General features: G+C 42.3%; 1 protein-coding gene across 1 annotated transcript in view; it reads right to left on the reverse strand.

Moving 5' to 3' along the window:
• The window catches only part of LOC138250519 (mitochondrial ornithine transporter 1-like), a 133,761-nt gene extending 111,145 nt beyond the window's left edge, over positions 1–22,616 (reverse strand). The window contains exons 1-2 of the mRNA XM_069205476.1: positions 22,503–22,616; positions 19,716–19,848 (exon numbers count right to left, since the gene is read on the reverse strand). Coding sequence (XP_069061577.1) covers positions 19,716–19,770 — 55 coding nt within the window. The 5' untranslated portion in view covers positions 19,771–19,848; positions 22,503–22,616. The remainder of the gene's footprint in view (positions 1–19,715; positions 19,849–22,502) is intronic.
• Between the last annotated feature and the right edge of the window lie 381 nt (positions 22,617–22,997).

Consider the following 22,997-nt stretch of genomic DNA (forward strand, 5'->3'; position numbering starts at 1 on the left):
TGTATTATTACCTACTGGTCCATCTTCCTTGTCTAATTCTTAACATATGAGATAATGCGCAAGCTGAAGGAATGAGGCCGATCCAGCTCAAATAAAAAACATCTAATGCTTATGTCAGTCCACTGCTATAACCATTTGGTGAAAGATCCAACAACATAATATCATAAGCAAATGCTTATATTTGTAAATGAGGATGGCCCACTTTGGGAAGAAGCGCTCTACATAATTCCAAATAAAAAGGCATCTTCTTGGTGTGCATAAAACCTGCACTAAAATACATGTTTTAGACCTTACTTTATATATCTCTTTGTGGATAGGGAACCTTTGGCACTCCTCTGACTATACACAAAGGTTTCTGGGTAAAAAAAGTTTATCTCCTTTATTGACCCCTGATCAAACAATGCTAGCCATTGTGAATTGTCCACTTCACAGTCATTGGCCTTCAGCAGAGGCGGGGCACACAATGAAGACAAGCATTGGCAAGTCAATAGGTCTCACCTGTGCAAGAGCTATTGGCTTTGCCAGTGCATTTTAGCCATGTTGTACACCAACATGGCTGCTGTTCAGCATGGGTAAAATTTAGTAGTGTAGAGGAGAGTGGCATAGAATGGAGTGTCGTAGAGTGGAGTGGCAAAGAGTGGAGTAGAGTGGCAAAGAGTAGAGTAGAGTGTCATAGACTGGAGTGTCATGGACTGGCGTGCCGTGGAGTGTCGTGGAATGGAGGGGCATAGCGTGAAATAAATTGTCATGGTGTGCAGTTTCATAGAGTGGAGTGTTGTGGAGTGGCATAGAGTAGAGTGTAGTGGAGTACAACTACAGAAAAGTTTCAGTTAGCTCTAATACAATGTATCATATTAATACTTAAGTATATGGTCTTGCGGTCACACATGAATCTAAAACTATGTGAACCAACTTCTAATTAACTAGCACTCCTCACCCAGTGTACCTCCTGTCTGCCATACCCTGCCATTGCACCCATAATCCCAAACCAACATCCCCTATGATAGCCCATCCACCTTCATCCATCTCCTCCTGTGGCTTTATCAGCCTGTCCTTCCACCTGTGGTCCTATGCCTCACAGGTGCTGCTAGTCCATACAGACCCGTGTTTCCTTTCGCACACCACATTCTACCACCCCACATCCTGCATATGCATCTCAAGTGTTTCTACCACCCTACTGCTGCAGCAAGCCCATCCCTACATAGACTTGCAATTTTTATGTTCCACACTTTCCTGGAAAATCATGGCACTTTAAATCAATTTGCCTCCATCTCATACACCCCTCGTTTATTGTCTCCCTATCCTTATGAACTCAGACCACACACACCAGCACCCCATAAATTGTTATTCCCCTTGTACCTTCACACCTGTGTTTCCTGACCTAAATGGCAATGCCACTATCTATCATTGCCTCCGTGCCCCAATGCCTTTTTAACCCATGTTGAGCCACACATCCTTGTCCACGGTCTCCTGCACTATCTTTCTCAGATGACCCTGCACTAATACATTAACAACAGGAATAAAACTGGAGACATCTTCTCCCTGCGGCACCACCAAATTCTATTCTCCAGTGTAATACTTTTTTGTAAAGTGGAATTTCCTCTGCTGCTTTCCACAGTGTACTGCACCTGTCCTGTCTGTCTGAAGCTTACACATATCCTTTCTAGGCTACACTTGTGAAGTATGTAAGCCTTGGAACACAACTTCAATGTGTAACTGTCCAAGCCCCAGACATTGCCAATGCCTCACTTACTTTTCTCTCTTTGTTGCTTTAGCATCACTGCTTTTGTTGAACTAAGAACCAGATACCACCAGATGAGGTAGCATGTTAAAACATAGATTGAAAAAATATATTTTTGCTAAAACATTGACTTCAAGACATGTATTGCCAGAATCTCTACCTTATATATGTAACGTTCTTTAAAATTTCCCTAAATTCAGTGTCAAGAGATTGCCTCTAAAAATGTTAACACTAGAGTTAGACTAGTAAATTAACTCAGACCTTAAATATGTAGGAAGTGAGTGTAGCTGATTTTAGAAATTAAATCTAGGTGAAATATTTTATTGGGCAATATTTACATAAAGCCAGAATGTTGGCAGTCTATACTTTGCAGTCTAAGAACCTGATTTAGAGTTTGGGAATGGATTACTCCATCACAAACATGACAGATAGCCTGTCTACCATACTACAAGCGCATTAAATCCAACTACACTTCTAATACAGTGGACAGGATACCTGTCACATTTGTGATGGAGTAACCCATCCGCAAAACTCTAAATCAGGACCTATGTCCTTGCAAAGTATGTTTTACAAGGAACCCCTAAGGAAGCATGTCTAACGGCTGACTGTGTTCATAATCTAAAAAGGTAATCTATCCACATTCTACATCAAAAGTTAATCACTGTAGCAGTGGAGCCAGGTTTTGATCTGATGAATTAAAGCAAAAATTACAAGCCCTGTCATTCGGAATTCTTTTGCAGACATCACCAAGTGCTAGGTATGGCCTTTTGCTGCGGACAGTTTCTACCAGCTTTACTAAACAAGCGCAAGCAACAGGCCAGCTCTGACTGCCAGACAATGGACTTTGTTAATGCTTGCTTTGCCTAATGACAGTACAACATGATTTTTGGGCTAGCTGCTAATCCTTCACCATTATCAGAATCAGAAACATTGGATAATGGCAAAAGTATGTTTTTGGTCTCAGAAAGCACACATTGCCATAGCAGACCCAGGAACAGAAAGGAAATACTTTGTGTGGGGATGTCCTCCTTGTGAAAGAACAGAATGCTGCCACTCATAGGGAATTAAGCCAATGTCTGAATCACATGACTGGCTGAAAGATCCTTCAATTAAGTATATTACATATTTAACTTTAGTAATCAAGGGCTAGATATATCAAGCGTTTTTGCATTCGCAAACGGTGCGAACGGCCGTTTGCAAATGCAAAAATGCCTTTCAGTATGTATGAAAGGCATTCTCTGTGCAATTTTAAGGAATCGCTAAAATAGCGATTCCTTAAAATTGCGAGCCCGTTTAGAGAATCGCAAATTGCGATTCTCTAAGTAAGAAATCACAAATAAGGAATCCTTATTTGCGATTTCTAAACCACATGTATCAAGCTTTTCCTTAATGCGAATTGGGCATTAATGAATCGCTATTACCACCAAGTTGAACTTGGTGGTAAGCATGTGCAAATTTTTAAAATGCATGAAAAACGCATTTTTAAAATTGACATGTAACGCACATGCCCCTTTGGCATGTGTGCGCCTTCCATGTCCTTAAAAAAATTCTTGGGGTGCAGCAGAGGGGGCCATAGGCCCCCAGCACACTGGGTTTTGCATTTCCCAATTTTGCGAATTCCAGTTAGGAATTCGCAATTTGGGAAATGCCAAAAAATTGCAACTATGGGCCTACTGGCCCATAGGTGTGAATGGGGCCGGTATTGCAATTTGCGATTCGGTAATAGCATTGGCGATTTTTAAGAAATCGCTATTACCGAATCGCAAATATGATACATACCATTTTGCGATTCAGAAATAGCGATTTCTTAAAAATCGCTATTAGAGAATCGCAAAATGGTTTGTTGATACATCTAGCCCCAAAAGCCTTTGACTAACTTTAGACTTAACAAAAACTGAAATGGTTCTGTGTTTCAAATCGTTTTATGTGATTTACAAAATTTCTAATCTGTCTGCGGCAGGTTTAATAATTTCTTAAATTGTGATTTATTGAATATTATTAAATATTCATAAAAATACAAATACAATAAAGTGCTCAAATGGGTCATAGTTCTTCAGGGTCTGCTTACTAAAGTTATTTCCCTAAATTCTGGTGTATGGAGTTTTGCTTGGCGTTTTGCCGATTAAAAGTTTCATTCACCCACCCTACTCGCCAGTTGATTGCACATTGGTGGTAAACTGTGCCCAGCAAAGTTTACCTGTGTTGCAAAACTCACCTTGTGACAGAAAGCCCGAGCCAGTCAATCCCTGAGCTAACATCGTCATGTGATCCTGAAAACATTAACTTTTGTCTTCCTTTTCTGGAACGATGCAACCTTAGGAAATCAAACACGATTGGCGGTTTTTAATTGTTTTAGTGCTCCTTGGTGCCTGCAACCCAACTGATTGCCGAGATATTCGACCTCCCAGACATCTTTCAGTGCTTAACCTTCGCTATTTCTCACTGCGCAGGCAGAATGCGAATTCAATCGTTCGTGTTGCACGGGCTAAATCTTTTAAGGAACTGTTACCAGGTGTACACATTCTGCACAATATGCATGGAGGGGATATAGCAAAATCAACAATGGTTGTCCTTAAAAGAAAAAAATACCTGCAAAAGAGACCACCAACTTATCTAAGCAAATTCTCTTTTCTCTGTTGTGGATGGTGAAAAAACATGCGATTAATCTGCATCAGTTCATCACAAAATTGCAGATTTTAAAATGTTCAACCAGTCACAATAAATACTGGTATTTTTGTTTAACTAATGCGAAATCTTGTATTTTACTGCTGTGGGACCTGTTGCACACATTTGATTTTCTATAAGGATAACTTACTACAGCCTAAGTTATGGCTTACTCACAAAATTTTGAAAGTAAGCTATATTTGGTTGAATCATGGTTTAATCATTCAAGTGCAAAATCATCTCTTGTGCTGATGATACGCAGCTGCTTCTCTCTTTTAAGAATGACCCAACATCTGTGGAGAGATCCTTTAAGCTTGTGTTTATATATGCAGTCGAATGGATGCACATGTGTCAGCTGAAATGCAATTCTGATAAGACAGAAACTCACTTATTTAGTTCACATTAGGTCAACTGATGGGGCTTAGTCTGGCCCACATTACTACCATCTCCTCCACGGCCTACTCGAGTGGCCAGAAATCTTGGAGTCAAGTTTGATAACCAACTTTGCCTCCAACCGCAGGTTTCTTTCTGCTGTTGTAAGCTCCTTCTTTGGGCTGCTTCCTACCCATAAGAAGTTCCTCTTTTTGCTTCCACTCCATTCTAGGAAGATGATGGTTTACATGCTGATAGCTTTCATAATGGACCATGCTAATGCCCTGTACCTAGCACAGTTGGAAGGCCTTAAAGTAGTCCAGAATGCCACTGCTCACCTGGGGCCAGATTTACAAGAAACTAGTGCAACGCGGTGCTAAGCCAACACCGGTTTTGGAATGCAGGACTGCGCCATATTCACAAGAATATGGCGCAGCTTTCCATTTCCCCCTGCGCTAAATTAAGCTGCCTGTGCCAAGGCAGGCATGTTTGCACCATAGCGAAAGGGTGTCTACATTGAGGGGCGTGGTTGTTTATCTGCACATAAACATTCATCCATGGCATTTTGCTTCTTGTATGTGTACTGCAGAATGCATCACACATAGAAAAAGCAAACAACAAGGAGGAATAAATGCGTTCCTTCTCGTTTTGCCATAATAACGCCACCCCTCGGGTGGCGTTAGTTCTTGGTGCTGCCACAGATTAAAGATTTCTCTTAAATCTGGGGGAGCGTCAAAAACAATGGGTTTTGGGATGGAACGTCCACTGCAACACCCATTGCATGCCCCTCTGATGCAGAAAACTGTGTCAGAGGGGCACATATTTACAAGGAGGCGTTACGCCACAACAAATGGCATTACACCTCTTTGTAAATATGGAGCAGTGGTGAGCCTTGTAAATCTGGCCCTTAGTTTTGAGACTTCCCGGGAGAGCTATGATTTTCACCCTTCATTGGCTGTCAATTAAGAAGAGGATCCTCTTCAAATCTTTAGTCTTGGTTCATCGGGCACTCTCTCTTCCAGGCTCCCCTTATGTCTTGGAAAAATATTTGCCTTATCGTCCATCAAGAGAGCTGCACAGTGCTAAGGCTTCCTTGGTGGTAGTGGCATAGATTCGGGAGGATTAGTAAGGGAGGGGTTCTTTTTCCTTTCTGCCATATAAGGCTTGGGATCTGCTTTCTCTCGAACTTTGTATCCTGAGTCTCAAATCACTTTTTCGTAGAAAGATAACTTGGCTGTGCTCTTTTCAATAACTGGTGTTAAGGTTTAGTTTGCTTTGCTCCTCAGTCGTCATTCCGGAATACTCCTAGGAGCACCTTTGTGAATTAGGATCACTATTGTTCTCTGTTGATGAATACTATGTCATCACAATGTGGTTGTGCATACAAAAATTAAGAACACTACACTTACCATAACTTAGTCTAAGAGAAACTATCAGAAACGACAATGCCCCTATTGCCAAAGATGGCCAGGGTTTCCATCACTGCCAAGGGAGACTCATCCAGGTATGGCTAATGAAAAGGAAAAGGGGAAACACCATAAAAGGTGAAACACCACCCGTGAAAACTAAGGATCAGTTACAAGAGCACACAAGCATTACAAATTAGTAGCAGAAAGCATCAAATGTAGTAGCAGCAACTTGAGAATACTCAAATCCACTAACAAAACCAGGTACATCCTATCAGACACCACTTGGTTTGCCTAATAAAGTAGAGTATTAGGGCCCCAAGTCTAATTTCCTTTCCTAGTGCGACTGGCACACTAACCTCATGGAGGCCGGAAGAAGATTCCTGTGAAAAAGCTCATTTTGCTTGCATATAGCTCCATCGTGCTACCACTAGTTGCTTTTCCTCTTTGGTCCCTATCATTTATTGTAGATCCCTTTCAACAGTCATCTGTATAGTTAGGCAGACAAGTGCTTATATTTGGAGTTAAATTTTGAAAAATACGTTTTCCGTATGACTTGTAGCTCATTTGGCAAGTTTGTATCCCAGCATGTAGACACCCTAGACAATTGCTTGTTAGCATGATGAACTGGAGGGAGAGCTCGTCCACGCAGAACAGCTCGTAATATATGACGCAGGCATCTGGTTATCACAAGCATCTCTTTGCCCCATACTTCTAGGTCCAATGAAGGACACCACTAGCTTTAGTGGGATTTACCCTATGATTGTCAGCGAAGGAGAAAATGTTAGACCTCTAAATAGTCTTACACTGATAGTGACAATATGGACACGTGCGTTGCTCTTGTACAATGTTTATAGTTGACAGGCTGATGAAAACCAATAATTCTACAGCAAGTGTCTGTGAGCTGCATTTATATAACAAAGTGTCTATCATAGTGCTAAAGCGCTCCAAGGCCTAAACACGTTAGACATCCTGTATGCTGTATTAAGAGTGTATTAAAACCTGCCATTTTTGATGGATGTTGAAATCAGCAAAGTTTCGAATGAGGCCATAAATGATGCCTAAATTGCACATCCGCCATATTAACATACTGTCACACTGTCCACCACCCATGGACATACACAAAGACAGAAAATAACAGTCACCGTAAATCCTTGACTGGTCGATGAAACCCCTTTACCCTACTAGCCTGCAGCTAACCTTGCACAACGGTCCAAGACCTGCACAATGTGCAACTTCCTCAGCATGTGACCCTGCCTGCACACTCCTAGTCACTCCACACAACATTTACACAAGTAGGATATGTAGTCATGGCCTCCCAGTCACACGATGGTCTGGGCACAGAACCCTCAGACCTCTTCGACAAGTAGTTTACTCTGAATCCCAAAGCCTGCACATTTAGAACACCAAGCAACAACGATAGAGAGTGTAACTTCACTTTATGTATGTATATATGTATCTGGCATTTCTATAGTGCAGACCTAGCCAAAAGGCAGCAGAGCATGGTACATGGTCAAAGCCAACAAGTGATGTGAGAAGTAGCTGCTTTGTGGACTGTTAATGCATTGTGATGAAGTGTTTTTCAGACAGGTGCGTTTTCAACTCTTTCTAAATTGGAGCAGCATTGGGGCGGTCCTGATGGATACAGAGATGTTGTTCTAGATACTTGGTGTACAGAAGGAAAAGGGCTGCTGCCTTGCTTTTCTTCTTTACTCTTCTTAGTCTAAAGTCTGTTGGTTTCCTAGCTGGGGTGTACTGCAAACCACCAGAGATGATAAGCTTGTCTGCAAGATAAGTGGGGTACTGGTTGTGATGACGTTGTAAATGATGCAGCAGGTTTTGAAGGTGGTGGGGGCTTGCAAGGGTAGCAATGCAGCTCCATCAGGATAGGATGATATTTCTTCAGGCCTAGATGAGACGAACTACAGTGTGTAAGATTCCCTTAAGGGGAGTCTGGGAAGCAACTGAGAAGGGTGTTACTACCATCCACATGCAAGAGTACAAGGGCTTAAACACCAGTTCTGAAGTCGATTTCTGGCAGAAACAGTTTCCGTTTTTATAGAAGAAACAGCTGGTACAAGGGAACATTTCTATTTTTTGGTATTGTGTACCTTGAGGAACAAGTTATTGCCCAGGGTAATTCCGGGTGGCTTGGCATTAAGTGAAAGTTGGGGATCAAATCCATCAAATGTTGCATCATTGAGCCAGGTTTGTACTGTTGCTTGTTTGATGTTCTTGGCAAACAACAGGAATTGTATCTTAGTTGGGTTTAGCTTCAAACAAGCACTGTTAATCCAGTTTTGGATGAAGTGGATGCATTTTTTAAGGCATTGTATGTCTGAAGAAAAGCCTTTTAAGTAGAACTGTGCCTCATCGGCATATTTGTGTATCTTAATGCTATGTGTGAGTGGAGCACCATACAGCTCCATGTAGAAGTTGAAGTTGGGTCGGGCGTGAACCCTCGGTATGAGAATGGGGACGCGCACCCAGAACTTCATGGTGGTTATTAGTTCTTTGACTATGATATACCTGTGTAATGTTCAATTTGTGGAGAGCAATTGTGACCAGTTGTGTTGTGTTCTTTCCTTGTTCTTCAACAAAATCAATAAAGCTATTTTTTTTTAAAAAAGAAGTTGAAGTTGGAAGGGATAGTATGGCACTCCACAGATGACAGGGATCTTTGGAGATCTGGAGCGGCCCATGTGAAAAAAGACTTGTGTCATTAATGAACAGCTTCTAACTCTAAAACTGTCATTAGAATAACACTCACACAGACAATGCTGATTATTGTACAGTCACATCATCGTTTCACAGGCATGTCACACAAGTGAATGTCACAAATTTATCTCACATTCATATCAAATCTTGGTGCCTATACAAGTCTAGAACCATTTGCATTCCCGATATGTACAACATAAATCTGAACCTGTATGCAGTCTCTATATGTATAAACCAAACCTGGACCTGCATACAATCTCCACACATACAAAAAAACTCAACTCATACACAATCTACATACATACACAACATGTAACACAACTTTGTGTGCAATGACCATATGTGCATTGAATCTAACAACACATGCATGGATGTATGAAAATCCATACTGATCAACATGTAAAGATAAATCATATTGGTTAGGACTCTTAAGTAATCTCCATAAATACACACATGCTGCATGCGGAACCAGACATTCCCAAGGTGCCACACAAATCTGAACGATGCTCAAATCAAATGCACAACATAGAAAATTGACACTTACATGATGATGTATAATCACAAAACAACATTCAGCATATGGGTGCCAGCACACAGCATAATCCATGTCCTGCAAAGGGTACTTTATGCCACTGCTTAATTTGTGAAAAAGTAAGGGCCAGGACCCTTCTCAGGAGGCCACTCCAGCCAGCACAACCCATTGCACTGCAAGCACTGTCAATGACAGTGCCAGCACAAATACTAACCATCACACTCTTATAAGTGTGACAATTCAGACCATTCCAGGCAACCTCAAGCTATAAGAATGGCACAGCATGGTGGCAGGTATTATTCATGTTTATTGTATATTGAATTTTTTAAACATTGTTGTGTCTATCCCAAAATTAAACAAAAAATGCCACCATGAGGTGGACTGTCATTACTAACGGTGTTTGGATTTTAGTACTAGTGCCGAGCACCAGAAACCACTGGCTCAAATGAAGCACTGCTCATGGATCCTCATAAGATGTTGAACACGCCAGGAATGTTCAGAATCACATGTATGAACCTGAATAACTGTATACTAACAGTAGGTATCTTCACCAATTCGACACATGCAACCAACAGATGCATGAACTCACTTTCTAAGACACCTAATCACAAGCAAAACAAAATTTTTACACCTAAAACATGTGTATTGCCAGTTGGAATAAATTGAATATGTTTTCATTCTAAAACACATTACTTATAAACTTGTTACTTATACAATGAGGCACATCTCTAAACAGGTGCATTCCAAGGAAAATTCCATCCTCTGCTTTACAGTGGTAAATATTTCATTTTGGAACAAGTTTCCTTTTTGTCTTTAAATAGGATAATTTGCTTTAGGTCTGCTCCTTATTAGACAGCTTGAACAGTTTTACATGTATGTATCAGCCAACATCCAGTCTCAGTACTACTAATTGTCCTTGTAGGTAAGTATGCTATTGATAGAAGGAGGTTTTCTTCTTCAGCTAGAGATAATACCATAATCACTAAATAAATTTAGTCAAGTATTTATGTTGATCCTTGCTCAACCCTTCTTAGCTTGACAAACAAGCATTCAGGCTCAAGTTAGGAAATAGACTTGGGTAAAGCATTTAATATCATCAAACAGTAAATAAGTAAATGACACAACACAATAAAACTCCAACATCATTCTATAAACATGGGGAATATTTGTATCTTAAGAATGACACCAAAACTACAAAAATCCAATGTAGGGAACCGGAGATATGAATTTCTAAAGATTAAATAAAAAAATTGTGCATTCTAGCACTAAAAAGCATAAAGTGGCACTCACAGCTATCTGTTTGTGCTGAACTGTGACAAAGTCAAAGTTTTAGGCTGACTGCGATGGAGTGCGGGTCAGATAGGCTGAGGGCTAGGTCTCTGTCGAAAGTTTATCATCCAGACTTAGAGCCTAATTTAGGGCTTGGCGGAGGGGAATACGGCGTCACAAACGTGATGGCTATTCCGTCAGCTGTACTATGATCCCAATACATCCTATGGAAATCAAAATACAGCAGAAGAGTTTGATTTGCCTCAGCGTGAGCCTCAGGAAGTCTATGTCCTTGAAATCAATGGTGAGGAGCTACAGAGCTTTCAGGGGGACAAACCAGATTAGTCAGGCCGATTTGCGAGACAATGACAGTGCTTGACCCTTGGCATAGTGTCGGTCTCCTCCCGGAGCTTTTCTGCAAAACTTTACAAAAAGTTTCCAGACTTTGAAGTCTTGTTGTTTCTGAGTTCCTTTGGGGAAAATCAAAGTCCACAAGCTCAGGCCAAGGGTTCAGAGACTTGGGACTGCCTCTTGGCTTAATTTCTTGCAATGCACCTGTGCAGTCCAAGAAAATCGAGTTGCGACTGGTCAGTTGAGGTAGTCGTCTGTTTGACTTTGCATGCGACTTCTTCCAGCACTTTTGTGCCTGTTGCTGATCAGGGAGTCCGCCACTTTTCCTTTGAGTCATGCACAGTCCTTTCTTGGTTGAGCCTTGTGAGTGCAGCAGGTGCAGTCTTTACAGCATAAGCCTCCTGTGGTGCAGTCCAAAGGCCCAGCTCAGTACTCCTTTTTCTGTTGTTTCAGGCAGTGACTTGAAGAGCTTCGGCACCTCTGCCATATATAGCCTCCATTCTGGGCTTGCAAGAGGGGTGTACACCCAAATCCATGGAAATAAAGTTGCCTCTCCTTGCTATGACCACTTACTGTGAAGTGGGGCATATTTGTGAGCCAGAATGCACTATTCTCCCAAAAATCAAAATGGAGAAAATCTTTCCTTGGTGTGTGTGTCTGTGTAACCCAACCCAGATGTGGGGCTAATACCTGACTTCAGTCCCCTTCCAGCCTCCTCCTAATCTAACTATGGGATCGCTCAGCTGGCTACAGATCAATGAAGTGGGGATGGTCTTGGTCCTGTGATATCTGTTTTCTGCACAAGGTCCTGCCTTTGAAGTCCATCTTATCTAACCAGCTCCTTCCTTTCCCAGGCTTCTACAGGAAGCAAATCTCCTCCCACTAAATTGCTTTATTGTTGCAGCCCCAAGCCGCTTCACACCTACTTAGGGAGCACATTGGCTGCGGCTATCACCAATCAGACGAGGCTTTTAGAAGGCTGCTTTAGGTATTTTCAGTACAGTAAGTTCTAAAACTACTTTCTTGAAATATTTATATTAAATCTGACCTTGGGAAGTTGTTGCATTTAATGTAACCTTTAATTAAATAATTTAAATGAGATGTCCAGGTAGCTCTAATTAAAAGTTAGACTAAGTTTAATAAAGCCTTACCATATTAGCCGATGGGGATAGCAGCCCTTCAATAGGTGGAAATGTCTCTTGGCTGATTTCCCTTACCAGGGCATATAAACCATCTTTTATATTGTCCCTGCTTTTAATAACAATGCACCATACCCTTGGGGCACCTACAGCAGACCTTAGGGGTGACGTATAAGAAACAAAGAGGTCGTTTGGGACTTTGGAAGTCCTTTTAATTCCAAAGTTGAATTTGGACGTAGTTTTATTTTAAAATCAACCTGCAAGGCAGGCCTGGTTTAAAATGGCATCAGCTAACACAGCTGTGCACACTTAAGTGCCTTAAGCCCACTGGGTTTCTAAACCTACATGCCCTACCATACTCCAGGGACTTACAGGTAGGTTGTCTTTGCCACTTAAAATTACACCAATTACCATACACCTTAAGAGGACAGAGCACTGGCCCTGGGCCTGGTTAGCAGAGTCCAGGGCACTTTCAGAGTCAGAAACCATCCACAACAGTCCAAACATGGGGGTGATCAGGGCAAAAAGGATGACTTTCCTATAGTGATTAGCTGGCATTTGGACATGCTCATTACAGTACTTTTTATTCACAAACACCCCCCCCCCCCCCTTCAGTCCTATCTCAGGACTGGCAGATTTCCCCTCTTTGACACACTGAAGGAATCTCAAGCCTCAAGTGCTTCAAATGAGACATTAGTCAGAAGCTTCAATGTCAGTGCTGGCACGTACTGGCATACTAATATGAGCTCATGCATTCTGATGGTTGATGACACACACCATGGACACTGGCACTGGACTCTCATGTCCTCCTGCACTAAGAGATATGCACTGCCTCACAAGTGCCACATTCTCATTTCCAGTGCATAATTTGCCATTGAAACTAGTTAAAGACATACGATTGTGGCTTGCACTGAACAGTGTCCTTACTTTTTGAATATGCAGTTGACCAGTAACCACTGGTCAAGTTAAAAAATCTGCCTCACTTTGAAAGCTATTGAAAACACACACCCACTATTGCTAAGAAAAAGCATCAACCAGGGTGCTCAAAAAGACTGCAGTACTGGGAAATTGTAACTATTGTCATAGTGTAACTACAACAGCTGCAGCCATTGTCCTGATCAATTCTAACCATTGCTTGACTACGCTTGGATAGCTTTTATGCTCATGCGGTGCTAGGAGATCCAGTTGACTCCCAGCTTTGTGATTCACAGACTATTTTTTTTTTGGCTATAAACAGTTGCAGACATTGAATCGGCAGGTGTGAAATATCTTGGGAAGTACCTTAACTCCTGTTGGTAGATCACAACTGATCTGAGGCCTGAAATCACCAAAGAAAAAATCTCCATATGCTTCCAGGAAATCCCAATGTTCAAGTCTTCCTCTCCTTGAGGAACTGTAGCCCCCAAATTGAACATTTTCACATCACCTTGCTCAGTCTCTCATCTTCTTACTAATTCAAGCTCAGTTCCACATCATACTGCATCAACTGTTCTATCAAATGTTTAGCAAACACCTTTACTTTGCCCAGTAACTGCCACTTCTCTTTGCAGCCCCTCTGGGGCAGCTCTGTGATGCTTCTTGCACTGGGCCATATTTATACTTTTTGACAGAAAAATTAGCGCCGGCTAACGCCATTCTGAAGCGCCATGCGGGCGCCGTATTTATTGAATGGCGTTAGCCGGCATTAGCCGACCGGCGCTGCCTGGTGTGCGTGAAAAAAAACGACGTACACCAGGCAGCGCCGGCGTAGGGAAAAATGGCGTTTGGGCGTCCAAAAATGGGGCAAGTCAGGCTGAGGCAAAAAAATCGTCTTAACCCGATTTGCGCCATTTTTTTTTGCCGCCCAGACGCCATTAACATGACTCCTTAGCAAAGACAGGAGTCATGCCCCCTTGCCCAATGGCCATGCCCAGGGGACTTATGTCCCCTGGGCATGGTCATTGGGCATAGTGGCATGTAGGGGGGCACAAATCAGGCCCCGCTATGCCACAATTTTTTTTTAAAAAAAATACTTACCACAACTTACCTTTTCTTCCCTGGGATGGGTCCCTCCATCCTTGGGTGTCCTCCTGGGGTGGGCAAGGGTGGCAGGGGGTGTCCCTGGGGGCAGGGGAGGGCACCTCTGGGCTCATTCTGAGCCCACAGGTCCCTTAACGCCTGCCCTCACCCAGGCGTTAAAAAGAGGCGCAAATGCAGGGTTTTTTGCCCCGCCCACTCCCGGGCGTCATTTTTGCCCAGGAGTATAAATACCACGCACATGCCTGGGAGTCATTTTTTAAGACGGGAACGCCTACCTTGCATCTCATTAACGCAAGTAAGGTGTTCACGCCAAAAAATGACGCTAACTCCATGAACTTTGGCGCTAGACGCGTCTAACGCCAAAGTATAAATATGGAGTTAGTTTTGCGTCAAATTTGCGTCGAAAAAAACGACGCAAATTCGGCGCAAACTGAGTATAAATATGCCCCACTGTGTCCAACTCTAGTAAGTCACTACAAATCTTTCAGTCCTCTCCACACCCTCCTTACTGGCCTTCTCCAGGCCAGCAGTGCATGCTGGCATTGCAGCCCAAAACGACATCCTTCTTGTCTTGAGGCCTTTCTCCATCTGTTCTCACAGATACATCTTCATAGCGCTTCCAGAACTTTAATTCATTACCACATAGGGTCTTTTAACACATCGTCATCATATCATCTCTATTTGATTATTTAAAATAATCATAAAAGACAAACATCACATGAATAGAGACAAACATTACATAAAACAATAAAAATTACACTGGAGAGAGTTACAAATTTGCAACATTGCACCAACATAATGTATTTTTTTAAAGCCTCTATAGCAGAACACACAGTAGGATCATCAACCATACAAAAATTGCAGAAAGCGGGCCTACAGTGCCCCAAAGCTTTTGAGAGGGTTAATAAAATTCTGCCTCTAAAAGGTTCACAATATTAAGAAAAGAGGGTAAAGTGCATAATTGTTTGTAGGGAGGTGCCATCACAGGGTCTCACCAGTATACGTCATTGTCATCAAAACGTTAAGTCTTGAGGACATTTCCTTATAGATGAAGGATGTGCCACTCAGGTAGAGGAGGGCATGTTCCTTATTTATGTCTTAGGCTGTTAGGTACAGTGTAAGGTAAATAGCTGTAGTCAAGACTTTATCGTTGTATCAACTGTAATTCATGCACATACACACCAATATTCTATTACATCATCATTCACTTTCAGCATTCTAGACACCTTCTCAGATCAAGAGGGAATTTGAATACATAGAATACTACATAGGGGGTTAGATCCAAATAATGAAGGCCATTCTGGATCATCACAAATTAGGTGAAAGAGAAGGTTTGTCAAAAATAACTCATTCCCAAATTCTACCTCTTGGAAGCTAAGCCTATTAATGAAAGCAGTTTATTTATTTCAACAATCAATTGAGAACTAAAAAGGTCTTCTCAAGCAAGGAGCTCGTATACTGGATCTGATGGTCTTAGTGTCTTATTATAAACTCCAGTCCATTTTGAATCCTGCATTTAATCATGCAAATACATTGAAATGTTTAGATCACTTCAGTATTTATTACTCTGATTTCCCGTACCTCATCTCAGTCCTTACTCAATAAGATGAGTCCGCCCCCACCAGACAGGCACTTTATTGATATTTCTTATCTTTTTCCATCAAAGAAAACGAACAGGTCCTTCCTCAATACTGCAAGAGGCCCATATTTATCACAATGTGACCCAGATCAATGATGCAAGACAACTTGCTGTGCTGCATCAAATGGAGAGGGCAGGACTGCATCATATCTCTTTAGATGTGGCACTTTCCTGCTCTCTCCTTGTGCTGGTGCACTTGTGGCTGCCTAGAGCCAACACAGGCACTCTTGTGCTATGGTACAAGGGTGCCTGCAGGGCTGGCTTTAGCGCTGGTGGCGCCCTGTGCGACAGTCTTTTTTGGTACCCCCATGACCACCTCCTCGGATTCCCTCACTACCACCCGGCAAATGTGCCCCTTATCTCTCCATAGCCCCCTCTTTCGCATACATTCATTTGTTGCAAACAGCTTGTAAAGGCTGGCTTAACTAATCCACTCAGCTATCTACATAAAATATAGTTCTGTTTTTTGAATCTGGCATATTAACCCTCTGCGCTACTTTATGGCAAATCAAAGCTGCCACTAGACAAAACTCCCATCTCTCTCCCTAGAAGTAACATTAATCACAAGAGGTATCATGACATTATAATTGCTTCCTGAAGGCTGGACACACAATGAACTTTTCAGTAGGTGCTTTTAAATCACAAGTCTCATAAGTTATTGCTAAACACAGCGTCCCCCTGAGGTCAGCACCCTCCAATCCAGGTCAGCACCCGGTGTGGCCGCACCGCTCGCACTGCCCTGAAGCCGGCTCTGGTTGCCTGCTTTAGGCAGGAGTGTTTTGGTGCAGGAATGGGCACCTGCAAAAAAACAATCCTCAGGTGTTTTTTTCTCTTTCTAAGTGGGCTGCAGAATACAGCACACACACTTAGAAAGGGGAAACAAGAGGAGAAATAAAGATATTGCTCCTTGTTGCACCTCTACTGGGAAGGGGTACAAATTTGAAGCATTCCCATGTTCACCAGTCTTGGTAAATCTGGGAATGCGCCAAAATACATGGGTGAATGCATGGGAACACCCCCACTCTGCCCGTGGAATGCCTTCCTGGAGCAGAGTAGCACAAGGAAGCAACTTGCACTGCCTTGCATTACTTCAGATTTACCAAGCCACGTAGGGCCACGTAAGGTGGCCTTGCGTGGCTTGGCAAATATGACTTTGGAATTGCAAAGGCAACTCAACCCTTTGACAAATCTGTCCTTTGGGGGGTGATCATGCAAAAAGAGACATATGCTTCCATGGGCTATCCAGGTACAGAAACCGTCGCTCGCTGCAGTAAATAGAATCACCAGCCAGATGGCCCATATCAGAAAAGATAGACTCCCTGTAAAATATCATGAACAGGTTCAAGAGAGCAATGTGAAGTGGGAGACAGTGACAGCTGAACGCTGCTGTCTAAACACTGATACGTATAATGCAGATGCAGGGTCCTAAGGTATGAAGGGATGTATGGATTAAATTGTCATCTGTTGACTGGAAATGCCTGATTTGAAAGTATGTCCCCTGCATTTAGTGTTTATGGGGTTCCCCACAGAGCATGAAATGTGTGCTTCAGAGTGGACATAATCATGGCACTAAATTGTGACTACATGCCCTGCTCAGTTTGAAGTTGTTTAAATAAAAGAGCTTGAGCTGTAAGTGATTACAATGACCCATGCTTCTGCCATATGTTCATTTAGTAGTCGCTTGATATAGCATCCTTCCTACAAGGTAGGCTTGTAAGGATCTTCTTTACCTTTTCTGTCCAGATTTGTACGAGTCACAGCTGCCAAGGAATCTCATATCATGTGTGAAACCTACAATGAGTCTTTGCATTTTCGATTGCTTCACGTTGCATTCTGGGGGGTGCTAATTGATTCTTTGTGGTTGTTGAGTTTGAGCGTCTGGTTGTGTTGAAGGGTGTGTGGGTGAATTAGAGTAAGTGTCAGTGATTGGTAGAAGGGATGCATGAGTGAGAGCATGGATGAGTGGTTAAATAACTGAATGTATTGCTTAGTGAATGGTTGAATCAAACTGTTACTGAATACTTGGATACTAACATCTATAGACAAGGCGAGTGCATGGATGGGTGGCTGCATGAATAAATGTGTGTGTAAATGAATGAGTGATATACATCTGCTCTTGCACACATTCACCAATCTATGTATTTATTCATTTATCCATCCATCCATTCACCCAGTCCTTCTCAGATCCATCCACCTAGCCACCTACAAACTTGCCTCCCAATGAAGAAGCACGGTAAGACCTATTGGATATAAAACTGGAAGTTTAGGCTCCATTTAATGTTCCTTGGGCATGTACAGGGCCCAGATCCAGGTAAGTGAAGCATCTGGTCAGGAGCCTCAGCATCCAACATACTGACAAGGATCATGAGAACAATTAGGAGTAAGAGACGAGGAGCTAGTGTTTGAAAACGGGAAAATAATTAATGCTACACATTTATCTGTGTACATACAATTACATTGGTGCTCTAACGGAGGGCCCCCATTAACAGCATCTCAGTCTCTAAATTGATGCTGAAGAACGTTTTGGGTTAGAAACAGGCTCTGGCAGAGCAGTTTGTGTTAAACGAACAGCCGCATATGCACGACTTAAGGATGCTGAATAAGATGTTTTTCCATTATTAACAGTACTGGTATACGTTATTGATAGGAGTGTAAATTTTACTCATTGGGCTTAGAGAAATTGTATCCATTCCCTTGCCCAATATGGTTGGCAAGCCTATGAGAGCAAAGTGCCTACCCAGGTCTGTGCTACAGAACACACTTTAGTTTTAAATGTTGGCAGCTGTCAGTCTGAAAATTCTCACAAATAGCGGCAACCGGAATTAGAGTGTTAAAGTAAAATAGTCACTGCTGAAGAAACCGAAATGTCTAGGATGGCAGCAATGATCACACCATCTCTCAAGCCTGTATATCACGTGTGGGGAACGTGTGCTGTTACTTCTTTACTATAAATCTTTATATCGGTCTTTTGTGCATTCTGGAAAATGTTTTCAATAAATAGCAAATAACTAACATTTTTTAGAACATTATATTGAAATATAGAATATGGAAAGCCTAAAAAAGTCTCAGCTATTTTTCGTTATTTTGGTGTTTTTTTCAAGTTGTCCTTTTTTATTCCAACTATATAGTGGATTAGTTTCCCTTTGGTTATCAGTGGTTCATAATGCAAGTCTGCAGAAGATCTGAAATAGGTCTGGGCAAGCCTTGCAAACGTTATACAGTTAGTGTTGATTAACTACATGATTCTAAACCTTTAAAATGAAGCACTGCTGATGCCGCCTGGAGCAATTTCACCATTTTTCATCCACTTTTACTTCACACTTAAGAGAAGAGTATATCTAAGGAGACGTAAATACGATCACAGAGATTAAATCCACAGGAAGACCTCCATAATATTACAGAGTGGCATCTATGATGGTCTATCCCCCTTTCACTGTCCTTACTATATCCCTGATCTTCTAAAGTGGTCACTTTTTGAAAATATTACCTTGTAAGCTACATGAATTGAATGAATGAATGAATGAACATTAAGGCTGCTGCTATACATTATACTTGGGGAAATGTATATCTTGCAAGAGCATATCTTAGCGAGACTTGCTTTGCAGTTTGATCCATTTCTCCAGTGCTTAAAATGGAAATTGAGAAGCCCCTGTCCTCACTAGACTTAAGTTCTGGTGCCCTACTGAAACATGCGGGCGCTCTTCCATTGGCAGTAACACACCTCTCTCTGCTGAGAAGTGCCGGCACTCTCGCACTGCTAGTTACACAGCTCTGCTGGGAAGTGCCGTCACTCTCCCATTAGCAGTAGAAGAGTGCAGGCACTGTCCCTATCAATGTAAATTAGCGTAAACATTGTAACACTTACCTGCAGCGCCGGCCGTGAGGTCAATGGCAGCCTGGATGGCGGTTTTCTGGGCCATGTTTCACAGTTGTTGGGTAGTTTCCAAACAGCTGTCTCTCTCACACACCAGGCAGAGTTCTGGTCGCGACCTGTGGTTCTGCACGAAGTCCAAAAGGTACAAAGGTTAGATAAACCGTCACCTCACCGACTTGGTTCGTGTACCAATGAAATGCCTCGGAGCAAGTTTTCCCTTTTTATGGACTACGAATTTGGAGCAACCTATCAAATGGCATCTCACTCTTGACTCTCATTTGCACTAACCATTGTTTGTCTGAAGCTTTGAAAGTCTATACAAAGTCACATTTTCATTCCCCTGCCCTCAATTCAAACCTCAGTTTAAATACATTGGTGTGTTCATTGAAAAGTATCTCGGGCAGGGAATCACGCTTCAGGGGTTGATGGAAATTAAAATATATAAATAGGCACAGCAAGTGTTATGCCACAGATGATGTAGTAAATTAATGTCTTAGTAAATAAAAACTTCCCACCACTGCATTTACACTATACTGATCAGTCCTTCATTTTAGAAAAGGGACCCCGAGATCCTCAACTTAACTCACGTTGCTTCTCAGACATTTTGCCATCATTTCTCATTTCTTATCCTTAAAATGGCCAACTGAAGCAAAATTCACCTTGGCTTGTATCTTTCGTATAAACCAATCAATCATTTATTGCAGAGAATCAAATGCATTTTCCTCTCCAAAAAGCCCTCTTTACCAATAGACGCCGTTCTGTGAGTCAAAAAACAGGTTGGCGCGGCATGGCATTTTCTCTATTTCATTCTTAGTTGCTGTAATCACTTCAGAACTGTGAAAAGTATTAGAATGGCTTACTGTGAGGGCCGTGTACACCACACCAAATGAAAACCATTGCTATAAATGTTGTTTAGATTTCAAAGCGGAGTCTAGGCTCGCGGTTCTTAATATAGGGTCTGCAGTCCCTAGGGGGTCTGAGACTCCTACTTAGGAGCGGTCCTCAACTGTTCAGAAATTAAACAATATTAGAAGATTAATGGGTGTATAAATGCACAAAAAGCAACACTGAAAGTTAAAATGCTCTTTACATGTCAATGAATTTGAAAATGGAGGCCAAAAAATTCAGCTGGTATATTTTGATTGATTTGTGGAAGCATGAACAAAAACACACTCTAGCGTCAATGAACCACAGGTATGCACTGACAAAGAGAGAGCATGCATTGGGGAAAAAAAGGACAAAGTGATATATTAGATTCTAGCCTATTCCTTCATGTTTAAAAATAAAATTTTGAAAAGTTCCCTCCTTTCCATTGAAATGTAGATATTTGCCTATGTTTTGTGCACGCGTTAAATAAAAAAAAGCACCCAATGTGTGTATTTGTTTGCTTTCTGCTTATTTTCGTATTTTTGTAACTGTTTTGAGGTTCAGCTCGCAGAAACTGCTTAGGTGGGGGTCCCTGGCTCTGTCAAAGGGTTAAGGACCACTGCTTTAGAGGCTCCTCTTGCACTGCTGCTCAGCTTGCCTGGCTGTCCCTGTGCTTGTAGTTGCGTTCAGAGACACTTATGTCAAAGGAAACTGATTTAAGGAGCTTTCCTAAGCACTATGCAGAGCTAAGAGATCACCTGAACAATATCAAGCACTCATTCCAAGACAAATGTGGTCTCGCTTCACAAATGAGGGTATTTATTTGGTTTCCGTTAAGCCAAGCGACCTTGCCTTCAGAAAAAAAGTTGTATTTCAAACACTCTGGGGCATATTTATGATGCCGCTACTGCCATCTTGCCCCACATTCGCTTCATTTTTTTAATGAAAATGTGGCGTTAAGGTGGCACTTTCCTTGCACCATATTTACAAAGTGGCGCAATGCAAGCATTGCACCACTTTGTAAACCCTTGCACCACATAATGCATGTGCCAGGCATGATGTTTTCAAAGGAGGCATTCCCACATAGGGATGCCCAAAAATATGGCGCAGTGAAATTTACTAGATTTCACTGTGCCATTTTTAGCATCATTATTAACACCTGCCTAGGGCAGGCGTTAAGATGGTGCTCCCATTGAAAACAATGGGCCTTCTTGCGCTTTCATGCATTAGCACCATCATTTATGACACTAATCCAGCAAAGCACAACATTAGTGCCATAAATTATGATGCTAATGTGGACCCGACCACTATGGTGCACCATATTGTTAATACGGAGCATACATGGTGTTGTTAGGGGGACGCAATGGGGTGCTAGAAACGTGGCACATCATGAATGATGCGCCACTTTTCCATAAATTTGCCCTGCTCTGCGTCCACAATTCAGTCAAGAAAGCGTTTTAATTCAGTCTTAATTTAGTTTGCTAAACTGCACAGTGCAAGTACATTTGTTCTTTCAGTCATTTGTTCATTCATTCATACCTGCATCTGGTAAACTGTACCCCGTGTCAAAATAACATGATGATGATGAACTATCGCAGGAACTGAAAATGTAGCTTGCAATCCATGCATGGCAATCAACGCACAGCTGACATATATGCCAACATTTAGAAGAGGAAAGTGGGAGATTGTAAAAAAATAATCAGGAGAATGTTTTTCCTTATTGACTTCTATTGAAAGATAAGGAATTTCAGGCGGGAGCCAGCTAGCATAAACCCATTTTTGGCTTCAAAAATCGGGAGTTTTCCGCCTGAATCGGGTCTCTTGGCATGTACGAGCCAGTGCCTGAAGTTACATCACCAGGATACCAAGCTCCATGTGGTACTGGGAACATGAAAAGTCATTAGTACTTACTTTTGACAAGCCTTGCTGTGTCCCGTCAGTGAAGTGTCCCCATGCTGGGTGCTGGCAAGCAAAAGGCTTAGACGATGTGCTCACACCATTCACTGCCTCTTCCACTCCCCTCCTGCCCTGGCCCACTGCCCGTCAGCTAGGCAGCCTGTGCTCGGACCTGCTCACCCCGCCCCTTCCATATCTGTCGACTCAGAGGTCGCTTTCTAGTCACTGGCGCTGTGTCCTTTGTCACAGTAGTCGAGCAAACACCGGCTTTTGGCTTCCATGCTGTTCCTACGGGGTGGTTTTCTATAGTTTAGACTGGCTGAGCGAATGACACCCTGTGAAGGGCTCGTGCTTTCAGCACTGCAAGGGAAGGCTTCGAGAGCCCCTAGCTGTTTTCACAATGCCAAAGGGTCCTCACTGCTCCTATCGGGTCGGGGCGGACTGGGAACTCAAAGCAGCCCTGGCAAATTTTGTCAGACCAGCATCCCATAGGATACACGGCGAGCGAAC

The sequence above is a fragment of the Pleurodeles waltl genome, chromosome 8 (assembly GCF_031143425.1).
Source record: "Pleurodeles waltl isolate 20211129_DDA chromosome 8, aPleWal1.hap1.20221129, whole genome shotgun sequence".
NCBI lineage: Eukaryota > Metazoa > Chordata > Amphibia > Caudata > Salamandridae > Pleurodeles > Pleurodeles waltl.